This window comes from Parasteatoda tepidariorum, chromosome 5 (assembly GCF_043381705.1).
Source record: "Parasteatoda tepidariorum isolate YZ-2023 chromosome 5, CAS_Ptep_4.0, whole genome shotgun sequence".
In the NCBI taxonomy this organism is placed as follows: domain Eukaryota; kingdom Metazoa; phylum Arthropoda; class Arachnida; order Araneae; family Theridiidae; genus Parasteatoda; species Parasteatoda tepidariorum.
Genome location: NC_092208.1, coordinates 74,031,466 through 74,046,437, shown reverse-complemented (window position 1 = coordinate 74,046,437; position 14,972 = coordinate 74,031,466). Strand labels below are relative to the sequence as shown.

The 14,972-nt window shown below is 28.1% G+C and overlaps 1 protein-coding gene across 1 annotated transcript; it reads right to left on the bottom strand.

Moving 5' to 3' along the window:
* Positions 1-1,666: 1,666 nt before the first annotated feature.
* LOC107446834 (NADH:ubiquinone oxidoreductase subunit ASHI) lies at positions 1,667-14,949 on the bottom strand. The gene is made up of 5 exons (XM_016061606.3): positions 14,692-14,949; positions 11,709-11,926; positions 8,263-8,330; positions 3,408-3,498; positions 1,667-1,807 (listed from the first exon to the last, which is right to left on the bottom strand). Exons 1-5 carry the CDS (start codon positions 14,795-14,797, stop codon positions 1,745-1,747), a joined length of 546 nt encoding a protein of 181 aa, XP_015917092.2. The 5' UTR covers positions 14,798-14,949; the 3' UTR covers positions 1,667-1,744.
* Positions 14,950-14,972: the final 23 nt, after the last annotated feature.

Here is a 14,972-nt window from a genome sequence, read left to right as displayed (position 1 = left end):
TCTATTTTAAAGAAAATATAGTTTGGTAAATTTTAGTTTATTATAAAGAATATTTAACTTGTAGATTATAATTATATAGCTATAGAGAATATTTTAACATGTAGTTTGTAATTGGCACACTACTAAGACCAAAAGCGAAACCAGCACAAATTTTTTAGGGACATATCTTACAATAGCTACAGAAAAAAAAAACATTACATAGCATAGATATTGATCTCTAAAATAGCTTTACAGGTACAAAATATAATTCAAATGCTAAACTGGTTATACTCATAGCTTCTAACATAGACAAGAAAAAAATCCAGTAGATTTTCCAAATAATATAAATTTCATGTTAACAGTTGCATAATATACTAAATATTTTACATATGGGGAATTTTAGGGACTTTTACACTAATAAATATTCAATATTTTTCATTTATGTTCAACATTAAATTAACTTAAAATGTTTTTAATTATATTAACTAACTTTGCATGAAATAGACAAGTAATTTATTATTGATGGTTAAAAGATTTTTTAATTAAATTTTCTAAACAAAAATAAACTGAAAATTTTAGAACAAAAGAATGCTTTAAAATGATTACTATATGGTTCATTATGAATTAGTAATACTTATTTAAATATTAAAGCAACCAATAAATCGTGTAAAAATTCTATTTCAATTTTCTTAAGAAGCTTACTAGATTCTATGGAATATTCTAAAATTTACAGAAAACAAGGGAATTTTCTTAGGAAGCTTACTAGATTCTATGGAATATTCTAAAATGTACAGAAAACAGGGGAATTTTTATTAAACCAGAAGACCAAAATCCAGTAGTCTACTGATAAATCCAGTAGATTTCGCAGTTATGTACAGCAAATGTAATCAGATGAAGATAAGTATTCTAAACAATAGCCTTGAACCGTGGTGGCTCAGGGGTAGAGCATTCACCTTCTAATATATATCGACAAAAAGAATCGAATTGTTGGGAATCAAACACAGTTCAATGAGGTAAACGGTGTTCAATTCCCAGCAATAGCCATTAGAGTTGAATTCTGCACATAGAGCGTAATGACCACTGTGCTGATGTAAGACATCCTCAGTGGTAGATGAATCATGGGTTAGTGTCCCCTTGACATCAGGATAACCATTGGAGATTTTCATGGTTTTCCTCTCCACATAATGTAAATGCGGGGTTAGTTCTATCATAGAGTCCTCCACAAAGGCAAATTTCTCCCAATACTTGATCTAGGAGTTCCCTTGTCTTCAGGATTGGGATCAAAATTACAAGGCTATAGAGTTGAACATTAATAGTTGTAAATCCAAAAATTGGGTTCGCCGTTTATGACGGGTATGAAATAAAAACAATAGTCACTCTTGTGAAAGCAAGTAAAACTAATCATTTCAGTAAATAGCAATTTTTGCTAGAAAATTACATTTTTTACTGATAATTTTTGTTTAAAAAAAAGGTTAAAAGTCTAAATTTATTGTTTGAAATTTTTAATTGAAAGACTAATTTAAAACAGGTTTTAATTTAACTGAGTTTGATCACTGAGACTAAATGAAAATATTTTTTACTAAACATTCCACTTTTATCTGATTTTGGAATTGAATCATTAGGTAGCAGATTTATTTTCATTTAAATGGTGAGATAAAGTGGCTTCACTCATAATGACAAAGAGATATTCATATTATTCAGTTTTAATGAAATACAAATTAAAGCATTAAACATTTATCTACAATAATTTCACTCTTAGAATAATTCACTCTTCTGCAGGTTCAAAGCTGTAATGAACTTGACCGCTGTGTGGATATTGTTTATTGACCTGTAAAAATAAAAAAACTAATTAATAATGCACAAAAATATATGTAACTAAAAATATGACCTAATTCAGGGCTGTAACTTTAAATGATAACTCAAACAAAGTTTATAGCGTAAAACTGCAATATGAGCATCGACACAGTGCCAGACACAGGACATCTTTGAAATATTGGGGGCAATGATGCTTCCAGAAAAACCACTTATTACAAAGCTACTCGAGTGCCTGTTGAGTTAATTAGAGATCAAAAAATTTAACTCCATATGATCACTAAAATAAAACTGATGACTGCTTAAATAAAGAAGAGCATCAGAATGATAACGTTCTAAAATTATCCTATCTATCAATTTCTCATAGGAACAATATTAAAATAATTTCAAAAATAAATAAGTACGCAATTAAATATAATTATTTGACAAATTATAAATTTGGACAAATATGCAACATTCAGCCCATTATATTAAAAAAAAAAATAGTTGATAAGTTATTTCTGTATCTGTGAAATTTTAAAATTTCTAGAATGCTGTTTCATGATTTTTATTTAAACTGAAAAAAAATCACAGGTTAGGGAAAATGCTTTATTTAACTATATTTAATGTAAAATTTTCATGGAATTTTATTCTGAAACTTTAGAAAATTGAACCAACTGCAAATAAGATCAAAATGAATATGCTTTAGTTAGGAAACATTGAAAATTTGACTAATTTAACTAAACTAATTTAACTAACTAATTTAATCAGATAATAAATTTTAAAAATTGTAAAAGGTGTTTATAAATGGAAAAGAAAAGTTAAAAGATGAAAAAAACAATGGGCTAAGACGCAACAGTATAGAACATAAAAATAAGCAAACTTAAATGAAATTAGTCATAAAATAAAATTTGTATTATTTTAAAACTCTTACATAGCCTAAAAGAAAAATTAAAGAATCAANCCGCATGAGCAAATACGAATCGCTACATAGGTTTTTAGAAAGACGTAAATAATACGAATCACAATATCGGATTTCTAAATCTCGTAAATAAGAATCGCAGCGTACAATATTCAAATCGCGTGAATAAGAATCGCAACACGCAAATATGAAAAGCTATGTTTGATATTAAAATCGTGTGAATAAGAATCGAGATATTAGGCAGATTCCAGGCTTGGGACCTCTAAAAGGTTTGTCAGACGCAGCGTCGTTTGAACTACGAAAATCGGATTTATCTGGAGGGTGGGTAAAAAATTTGGAAAATCTTATCTGCTGCGTGTAAAAGGGGAGAAAATAGCTAAAATAAGTAAAAATGAGAAAGGATTGGTAGCTATGTTGTTTGAATTTTCTGTTTCTCTTTGAAAATCGGTGAATTTTCTGAAAAAGCGGAATACCTATAAAAAAAGTAAAATTTTTAGAAAATCTGAATTTTTGATAAAAAAGCTGAAATTTAAGAGATAAAAGTGAAAAAAGCGGAAATCCGCTAAAAAGCGGAAAAATCTCATCCCTGATTTTTTCAACTGTGTAACAATTTTACTTATTGAAATTTAAGACACTATTTTTGAATTATTTTGAATAATTCTGATTTTGATTTTTCAAGCCACAACTAGTAATGTTTTAAAAAACAATTTCTTACAATGTGTTGGTCTAAAGGATGTGTGATGTCCCAGTAGCCAATAGTCATCCACAAAGTCACACCAGTTGCTAAATAAATAAACTGTCTCCACCTATATCAAATAGACCACATTTATATCAATCAAATAGTAAGATAGCAAAAAAACTATAAATATTTTATGTAAATTTTCTCATTAACATAATTGAAGAACTTAATGGAATGACATGTTTAAACCCGAGTTTTCAATTAGAAAAAGGGTTATATTGAAACCAGGATGAGACGGAACACACATAAAAAAAAGTTTTAACATAATTTGCAGGCAATACAAATAATTTAAAAGCCATCTTCATGAATGTGCTAAGTTAGAAAACTATTGTACCAAATTAAGACAATCAATTGCAAAATTAGCTTTGATTAACTTTACATTTCTATTTTGAAACTAGAATTATGAAATTTCATTACCTTTTAACCATTTCTAGAAATATTTGTCAATAAAGAGAAAAACAGCTACTTAGCATGCAATTTTTTTAAATTTGTTAAAAGAAATGAAGTGCATTTGTTTTATTAATAATCAATTAATTATATGTAAGCCAATATACATTTTCAATTGATTTTAATCCACTGACGGTTCTACACGTAAAAAGTCGTATTAAAACCTGCAGTCTTCTCTGCATAGCAACAGCGATTTTTCCATATTATTAGATAGGGAAATAGTATATTGGGGAGAAATATTTTTCCAGTTTTGCCCATTTGCTAAATCGACAGAGGTGTAATGAAAACAAGTAAAAATAATTACTCTAATAAAAATATTTAGAATTATTTTTCAGTAAAAGGGAAGAAAAGTTAAAAAGGTTACAAAAAAACAAAAATAAAGTAACCTAACTAACAAAACTTTAGATGATTTATAAGCTGTTGAACAAAAATTATCCAAGATAATTCTAGATTCCTCCAACCCTCCCCACGAAGTTGTGAATTGCTTTCCATAAATAATTTTGTTTGCACTGCAACACTGTTAAGTACATTTTATTACAGCAATTTGAGTCTAATGGAATAACATGTTTTACACTAAGTTCTTTAATTAGAGGCATAGTTAACCTAGATTGATCACAACAATTATAGCTTAGTGGAAAAACATTCTCTGTTAAGCTACTCTTCTAGAGTTAGGTTTAGTATATGAATAGTTTTATCACAGCAGAAATAATCACCCTGAAAAAATAAAGTATTGGTTTTTAGAAGCTGGTGCTGTGTCTATTTTCAGAGGGATGGGATTTCGAAGTTATTTCGCCAGAAATTTAAGTTAAAAATTGAATTATTAAATGTTTTAAACACAATTTACTGAATAGTTATACATAAAATCTTTGTGAAATATAAATATTGCGATTAATGAATGATTAGTTGTTTAAGATTTTGCTCAAAAGCATGTTTAATCTTAAACTAAAATTACAGGAATGAAACATTAGTAGTAAAAAAAATGGAGGCTTTATTTTATATTTGAAAATAAACTTCTCTTCTCTAGTTAAAATAAAAAACCAATTCTTAATGAAGTTTTAAAAAAAAGAATTCTTCAATTTTATATAATTTTTAAATATGTATTATTTATGCTCATACATAATTTTTGTGTATAGAATGAAATGTTAACATATTGTTTTTCTTCATCTCGAACATAGAAAACTAAACATATTTTTCTAGCATATTGTGCGGAAATGGATCAACTTAGACAAACAGAAGTATTACAAGATATTTCACTCATTGTATACTTCATTATTAAAAACAAGATATATAAATTAATTGTTTATAAAATATGTATGCTTGTGTAATACTTGAAAGAAAATAGAGTTTTAAAATTTCGTTTAAGATTTCTTACTTTTATAACAAATTTAAGTTGACAAATATAAATACAACAAAAAATAAGGTGAAAGAAAACTAAATTGAAAACAAAATTAATATACTATTTCAAACTTTTATTCCAGAACTTATAGAAAATGTTAAAAAAAGAATAAATCAAAATCTTACCTAGACAGGTATGAAATAAACAATAAAAAGTTGCAATAAATTCTTATTAAAATATCTAAGTTGGTACAAAAATGTTTAAAGTCTAATTCTTGGCAATAGTAAAATTAAATTTGATCTAGGTAACAGTTCCCAACTTTTCCGGCTATGAACCCTAAATCAGTGTTCCCCAACCCCCGGTCCGTGGATCAAATGGTACCGGGCCGCCCATTTCATTGAAACTGAATTTATACCCCAAATTAAAAATATCTGTGTTCCATTAAAATTTTATTTATTTAAAAAAAAGGGCCCCCGAAGGTAGTGACATAAATTTTTGTAATGTATCATTGTCTCCGATTACCCCCAGATGGAACCGTCTCATTGCAAAGAAACAAGCTTAGGGTTCTCATTGATTTAACGTTCTAGTAAGTTAAAATGCTAAATCACTTTATATTTATTTTTTGGTGTAACAGTATTTTGTTTTGAAGGCATGTTTAAATACAATTAAATTAAAATTAATATATGTAATTAAAACATAATATGTAATTAAAAATTATCTAAAATATAAACAATCAACGTCGTCGCCCCCCTCTCCTGGGGGCCGTGGTAAAATTATCGAACGTTGACAGGTCTGCGGTGATAAAAAGGTTGGGGAACACTGCCCTAAATGATCAATCTTCATTTGGCGGTATCCTGATACTATATATATATCACCAAATAATATATATAAGCAAATAAACTACTAATTATTTTGAGAACATTGACTGTAGTGTATATGCATATAATGAAAAGAAATAAGATAATCTGAATTATGGTTTTCAAAACAAAACTGCTATTAACCTTGAGAATAGCAGTTAAAGAAACATTTTCTTGTTCTTGATTTTTTATTTTGTTTTGAAAAGTTCAACAACAAATACATTTGGAATTTGTGAAAAATGGATCTTCTTTATTTTATTTATTTAACATTTCACTGTTTAAAAAAAACTTTTTTTTAAATATTGGTTTTACTTTTTCAGTGGTATTTTACAAAAATAATTTTCTATAGACAACTGAAACATCAAATAAATTATGTATTATTGATGGAATATAAGAATTATAATTATTACTGGTTAAAAAAGTCCTAAATCTCAGAACCCCTGTGATTTTTTCACAGAACCCAAGGTTCCGCAAAACCCATTTCTGGAACCGTTGATTTACTAAACAAGAATTTACAATAAAAACTGTTGTGCTCAATCTCAGTTGTAGAAAAAGAATAAACAAATGTACACATTTCATCAACTTACTAGAAAGTAACTACAAAGAACAAATTTAACATTTTGAAAAAATCCAGGTTACTTATGAACAATATTGACACTGTTTAGTAACATGGGACAGGGAGTTAATAAAAGAAGTTTACATTTTAACATATTTTATTTATTCCTTTAACCTAACAACACGAGTTAGATTTTTTAAATTCACTGTAAAAGCGTTAATACTTACAATCAAAGATATGAATTCAGTCAATAGAATATATAATGTAATAGATATAGTAGCAATGTCTTTTGCAGCATGCAGAAAATTCCAAGAAAAAAGTTATTAATTCAGTTAGCTTGGAAATCTCCTACTGAAAGAAAACATATTCCCTGCTCTGTTGCAGTAGGAAAATCCCCTCCTGAACTGAACTTCCCCACTTTATTATTTAGATTGCATGTTTAAGAGTAGTATATATGTGTAAAAAGATTAAACAGTTTATGAACCCAGATTGAAGTACCATATACATCTGAATAAAAGCTCATCTGTGTATAAGTCAAAGAGTAAGCTTGTTATTTGGAAATTCACCCAAAATTAAACTTATATAAAAGAAGATGTAAAAAAAAAAGCTATTACGTTGGAAATAAAAATGTACACTCTCTCTACTCTGCAGGAATTTCAGATCAGCAACCCCGATTGGCATCATATTCTCAGCCCAACCTATTTTGTTTCCTCCTCCTCCAGGCTTTTCACTTACTATTAAGGATCGACATCAGCAGCTATTCAACTTGACAAAAAATTCAAGTAAAACATTAAAAAATACCGAAGAAAATATGTTGGGTGTAAAAAACTTGTTATGCTTGTAGTGCCTTGCAATTGAAAAATTAATGCAAGTTCTTCACGATTAATTCCGAGAATAGTGTCTTGACAACTTTTCTCATTCTATTACTAAAGCTATAAACGCTAAAATAGAATTTAAAAAAACTGATAAAATAAAATTTATTTCTGATTTATTTATTTATTTTGCAATACGTAACTTACCATACAAAAATGCCACATATATAAAAATCTCAATTTAGAATTTTTTGTCACTTACGTTGATTTTTCAATTTCACAGCAGAGTAAGAAACTCATTCTCAGCTTATAAAACTGATTAAGTAAAAGATAAATGTAGTCTTTTTTTAAAATTTTTATATTTAGGAATTCCGTTTTCAAATATCCTTTTCTGTATTCTCATGCTTTGTATGTACGCTTTGCGATATTAACTGGTTATTTCTAATGCTCGATAAAAGGAGAAGTGTTTCTATTGGCGATGACCTCCTAGAAATTTTCACTGTTGATGGATCTGATTATAACTTTAGCTCTCGAAAATTTTTCAGCTTATATTTGAAAATATAGAATATCATTTTCTGCAAGTATCACTGTTATTTAGGTCTAACATAACATTAAATTAGAGCATAAAAATTAGGTACCAGTCATAATAAGTCTCATTTTTGTGAATATTTTTCTTATGCTTTTAGAAAATTCTTAAATTCAATTTAAAAGGATCGCATCAAATAAAGTTTCACTAACTACATACAGCAAATAAAAAGTACAAAAACATATATTTATTGCATTATATAACTGGGGCATATAAACAACATAAACTTATACTCACAAAGGTGTTTTGAATTTCTTATCAAAATTTATTTTATCCTCGACACACAGATCAAAATCAGGATGCATCTGTTAAAAAAATTTTTAGATCAATTGAAAAACAATTCATTAATAGCAAAAAATAAAAAATAAATAACAATTCATTCCACAAAAAAAAGATTTAAACTTCTGCTTAATCTCTATTGCTGATTTCTAAATTTTAAAAAAAAATGCTACCTCTTGTCAGAGTTAGATAAAAGGAAAAACTTCAAAATCTAAATTAAAACACTTTCTGCACGCATTGATTAACTCTTGCGACTACTAATAGTTTAAATCGTTTTGTCATCACCTCATTTTGGTGAAATTCGTTGCAAAATCACTGATTTTTTAAAAAACTTTTTATAGATTTCTATATTGATACACACCACAGATATGAGTTAGGTAGAAAACCAAAAAAGCTAATAGAAATTCAAAAATTTATGTGCAAAAAACCTTTTTTAAAGAGTTGAAAAATATCTGCATTTAAACAAGAAAAAAGTGTTCAGAGGAAATATCCATCCACAGAATGTAATCAACGTTTTAATAAAAATATTGATGCAAAATTTTATTTCCTTTACATAAATTGTGTAAATATGAATCTCAATGTTTGGTTTTAAAAATGTATTCATACGAATCTCGATGCTTGATCTTAACATCCCGTACAACACACTGGAATGTTTGATCTTAAAATTGCATGAATATAAATATTAATGTTCGATTTTAAAATCGCATGAATACAAATATCAATGCTTCAATTTAAAATCGCGCGAAAACGAATATTGGTGTATAATTTATAAGTCACTTCAACATGAAACGTAAAAGTGGTTTTCAAATTGTGATGGTCAAAACGCGATATTTGATATAAAAATCATGAAAAAGGAAAAACGATGCGCTAATCTTAAAAACCATGTGAATGACATTTTAAATAAAAGTTGCCTTGGAATGAAAAAGTGTAAAAACGAAAAAAAATTTATCGGTAATTTGAAAAAGACAAACCCTCTTTGAAGAAGTGGATTATTTCCTTTTGAGTAATAAATTTTTTTTTCCACACAAGAGGTTCGTGTGTTCATGCATGTTATACAGGTCTGCCTCTTGTATACTGTTTCTATAACTAATATTAGTTTACTACTTGTGAAAAAATGAGGCAGAAATGTGATTTTTTCCAGACATGACTGTCAAAATACCATTTCGTGAGTTTTGCATTGCTGAGCTAGTGGGGGTGCAATGCAAGTCGTTTTAACTTTCAAGTTTTGAATATTTATTCAACTGGATTTTTCTCAATAGGAAATTTGTAATTTCTACAAGACATCAGGATTCTTCAATCGGCAAAATTTTATTTTTAAATATATAAATTTGCTAGGAAAAAAAAACTAATTCTTAGAGTTTATATTAAAAAACTTAACAAACAATATCTCATTAAAACTTTTTAGAATCTTAAAGATCATTCTCCCCCCAGTCTACCTTAATTACACCAATCTGATTTTCAATATTTTTAATACATATTTAGCATGAACATTAATTTCAATTGAAAAATTACAATAAAAAAAGCCAATGCACAGTGCCAAACTTTTTCTATTAAAAATTAAAGTTTGTTAACATAATATTTTATTTAACACTGAATCCTTCAGGTATCCGCATATTTAAAAAAAAAAAAAAAAAAAAAAAAAAAAAAAAAAAAAAAANGCATGAACATTAATTTTAATTGAAAAATTACAATAAAAAAATCCAATGCACAGTGCCAAACTTTTTCTATTAAAAATTAAAGTTTGTTAACATAATATTTTATTTAACACAGAATCCTTCAGGTATCCGCATATTTAAAAAAAAAAAAAAATGGATGGGACTAACTTTTTTTTCTGGTGCGTAAATCCAATAATTCTGCTAGACATTGGAAATTACAGGTCTTTAAGACTCGAGACCTTTCAACTTCCTCATCCATCTATTATTATTCATATTTTATCTATTGATAAACAAAACAAGGAATTTTAAATCAGGAACAGTAATATTTGAACTATCTAGGCATTTAATTAGAACTGGTCAAAAGCCTGATCAAGGAAAAGCAACAATGCAATTTAATACTTAGAATTATTCTAATTTTATTCTTCAGCTATTAACAACAAGGGGAAGGAAATATTTTTGTACATATATTTAAAATCTAGTTCTACTTCTCACATAAATCTGTTGATGTACATGTAGAAGACATGGAGTAGAAGAATTAGGTACATACTACAAAAAATTCATCATAACTTATTTTTCACTTCACCTCAATGATTTTTCGTTTATTTGACAATGTATAGCAGGTAAGCGAAATCAATGAATTCATTTAGACTTTTCTCTTTACATACAGCAACAATTTTATTAATTTGAAATGTACTCCACAATCCTTATCCCATAGAACTCACAGAATATGCATTATAAAGTAGAAATTCCCATATATAATGGAATTGTCAGAATTTAGGCAAATCAGGAAAATAAATTTTTTTGGACAATAGGTCCTTAAGGTAAACAAACATTAAAACATGCCTTCTTAAAAAGATAACAAATCAACAATAATTACCATATCAAGGATGATAATTAATGACATTAAAATATATATATATATATACAAAAATAAAAGTGATCAGACAATAATTTCAACATCATTTACATAATTTAGTTTTAGTTAGTAGTTTTTAGTTTATTTTTTTCCTAGTTAAGGGAACAATTAGCAGCACAGATAATAAGATAACAATAACACTAAAAAATGAGTTTCAAATTTTAAAAGTAAATTGGTTTGATTTAATAATAAAAAAATATAAAGTAAGGAATGGAATTGAGTACATTTTTAATGAAAACATCAATTGTTTAAAGCAAAACAAAGCTTGCTTGTGTGTGTTCTTTTCAAACACTATTAATATTGAGCTTCATTAATATTCATTGTTTATTCTCCTCTAAGTTTGTTTTTCTTTAACTGCTTTTGTTTTCTCCTTTTCTCAAGGACTCTTTTAATGAGCTTATTGAGGTAAAACAAAATGTTTAGCTATTCTACAAATCAACAAGAATTTTTTTTTAACAATACTTTATTCACCAACAATATATATATAATTAATGAAAAAAGTTAAGTTTATTTTGATTATTAAAAAGTGTCAAGAAAATCTATGCATTCTGTAAGGCATTTGGCATACAGGCATTTGGATGTGGGACTTCTCAAGTTTTAATCACTAAATAAAGACAGGGGTTTTTTAGAACACTAATTGCTAATAATTTATATGCTAATAATTTAAACAGCTACTATAATAAATATACAGATTTTCAATAAATTCAGATTTTTACATTTAGATTATTATTTTTAACAGTTACAATAAAAACTATGCAATTATCATTTGAGCCAATTAAATGAAAATAGAAACAATACGAATTGCGATGAAATAAAATTAAAACATGGCTTACTGGTTCACAGTAATTTCTCTTCAGGGATTCCCAATCATAAGGCTCATGAGGATTCCTATTTTCCATGTGTACCATTTTAAACTTTGGATAATCACCAAAACCTTCTTCTTCAGGATACGGTTCATAATCCTCGGGTAGCATATAATACTTCTTGGCTGCAGCAATTTTTTCTTCTTTGGTTCGAGGATATGGACCTGGTTTCCAGTCTTTGTTCCATGCTGGAATAAAATTTTAAGATAATATGAATTCCTAAAAATAATTAATATCACTTGCACCTGATATTAAAGCAAAAGAGATACAATATTCAAATAGTTACAGAAAAAGAGTTTTTGATTAAAAGAAATAAACAGTTCAATTATTGGTTATGCTAGAGCAGAGGTCGCCAAAGTGGTCTATATAAACCCCCAGGGGTGTATTTAACATAAGCGGGGGTCGATCCGCTCTGGAAGGGTCGATTGGTCGAAGGATAATCAGCATTTTTCAGATATGTGACAATTAGAAATAAAAGAGGAAGACTTGGAAATATATACAGGTCATCTTCAAAAATTGAGCGACGATTTTAAACTGCGTTTTGTTGATTTGGAAAACATTGACAGCCCTGATTGGATTATTGTGCCATTTTCTGCTCAAATTGAAAACGTGGACATCAACCTGCAAGATGAGCTTGCTGAATTATTATGGGGATTTGAAGCAAAGACGCTTTTTAAAAATTTAACAATAAGCAAATTTTGGACAAATATAAATATAATGCAAAAATATGTAAGACTTTACGAAATAGCTCAGCCATTTATGATAGCATTTCCAAGTTCCTATATGGTTGAAGCCGGTTTCAGTCACGTAAATTCAATCTTAACTAAGAACAGAAATAAATTAAATGTGGAGTTTCGAGGGGATTTAAGATTAAAATTGACCAATTTTGAACCCAATATAACGAACCTTGCAGAAAAAAAAACACCAGGCACACCCATGTCATTGATTAAGAAGCAATAAATCCGTAGTTACTTTACTTATTATTTCTACTTACTTATAATTACTTATTATTTCATAAATATTAAGGTATTTATATTTCAACATTAATATATTTTTCATAAAACTATTGTTACACTATGTACTATTACTTTAATAAATGTTCAAAATCATAAAATAAATGTACAAACACAGTATCTAATAGAGTTTTATTTTAATTAACAGAAAATTACTTTTATGGGGGTCGATGGAGATTTCGAAAAATTATGTAGGGGTCGATGATCAAAAAAGTTTGGCAACCCCTGTGCTAGAGACTGCTTTTACAAGATATCAGCAACGAAAACATTGGTCCCAATAATCGATAAGAACGAATCAGGGGTGACTGTATTCCGGGTTTTTTGTATCATTCTTCTGGGTCAAAAAACTAGAAACAGGGCATTGATTTTTCCACAAAAATCGCAAGTATGGCATCGTATTTCAAGACCATTGGTTTGCAAGCTTCCGGGAATCAAAAACTTGTTATCTGGTGAAATTTTGAATGTTTTCCTATTCCTATATCCTGCTAACGAGACATTTACGTGGACATGATTTTCCTACAATTAGATTCATTTCGTTGGGCTAATTTTAGCCAATTTGAATATTTGGAACTGCGTCGGAATCTGCCAATATCTCGATGCTTATTCACGCAATTTTAAATCTTCTTACATCACTTTCAAAACTCAAAGTGCCCTTTTCTGTGAGGAAGCATCCAGCCTTTCTTTTTTTTTATATCCCTATAGAGAACTTTGGTTAACCCCCTGATTTTTGTAAAATTTAGGGATTTGGAAAGTCAACTTACCTGGAATGTAACTTATACACTATACATTTATGGTAATTCATATTATTTTTACAAAGGCTAATTCTTTCACTACCCAAATAAAATTTATGATCATTCAAAATAATACTGTATTCAAAAATTATCAAAATGAATAATATTTAGGAAATTATTTTCTTCTATATGCTATATCATCTATAAAGATTAAATAATCTATATACCATATTGTTGTTTGATATTATCGTTTTTATCAATTATAGACAGCAAGAATGACTGTATTTGATAAGTATTGTAATCATAAATGATTGCGATACTGTCCAACTTTATACACATGAGTATGATCAATAGGTAGTGACCTTTCAAAGCTAGAATCTGGAATTTTTTTGTGTTGGCGAACTTGCTTAATGGTTCCTATAAATGATAAATACTATAACATGCAAAAGCGTAAGCCATAAGCTTCTCCAATCTTTAGGTAAACAAGTATCCCATAGGTTCACATTTTCTTTTTTACTTAAATTTACATAGTGACTGTTGCAGTTAGCCTTGTAGCTCAAGTTGTAGTTGATCTTAGAATTGGGTGTGTGAATGTGGGATGTTTTCTAATCAGCACGTTCCCACCAACAAATATCCTCAAGTAAAACTGCCCAGTTCTTAGCTGTGAAATAAATTTAAAAATAATACAAAATGGTATAGAAGCGACTATGATTTTTACCTTTTGAGTTTACTCCATTCTTTAATGACTTCTCGCAGCTTCTCAGGTGCTTAGTGAGTTTTGTCCTGTTATTCCCAAAACTTGACAATTTAGGTGGATACTGATAGGAAATGTTCCCAAAATTATATTTGAATACCGCTCTACTACTATATTTTCAATTAGTGGTTCAGTGGTTTAAGAGACATGGTAGCTCTGCGTTAACCAATGACCGTTTATTATAATAAAAAAATAGTATGTGAGACAATTATTATTGTTAGTTAAGAGCAAGTGATCCCGAAATTTTTTTAAACCATTTGTAAATACTTAATACTACAGCAACAAATCTAATGAAATTTAGGATAACCTTTAATTTATCATACGGGTGTGCAATTATATCTAATCAATAAGAAACTTTTCTCGATAAAATTATAAATTTCTTAAAAACCACTATTCATATACACTAGTCATTTTTAATCATTCTGAAACTTTACTAAACCAATAATTTTACTTACTCGTAACACTACTCATAGATCGAGTTATGTTTCCATAATTTGCTAAAAATTTCTTTAAATCTCTATTTTTGTAGAGAATTTTAGCAAACTGTGATGTACGAAGCATCTTCTAATGTAAAATCTCAGATGTTAATAACAAAACAATAACATTAGAGGACATTAAGTCGGACTTTTTATTGGTATTACAAGCACGCTTTCCCCGAGACTTTAAATATTTCGTTCATAAATATCCTCAAAGATCCAATCTTATCGTGTCTCTCTCTTCTCATAGAGTTTATTCT

What these genes read in the sequence shown, in the direction of transcription:
- LOC107446834 (XM_016061606.3), bottom strand. Translation starts at nt 14,797, where the DNA reads ATGCTTCGTACATCACAGTTTGCTAAAATTCTCTACAAAAATAGAGAT. An exon ending in AGAGAAATTACTGTGAACCA is followed by an intron (nt 8,331 to 11,708) that starts GTAAGCCATGTT and finishes TTTTTTTAACAG; the next exon opens with ATGCATCCTGATTTTGATCT. An exon ending in AAGAAATTCAAAACACCTTT is followed by an intron (nt 3,499 to 8,262) that starts GTGAGTATAAGT and finishes TATTTGATATAG; the next exon opens with GTGGAGACAGTTTATTTATT.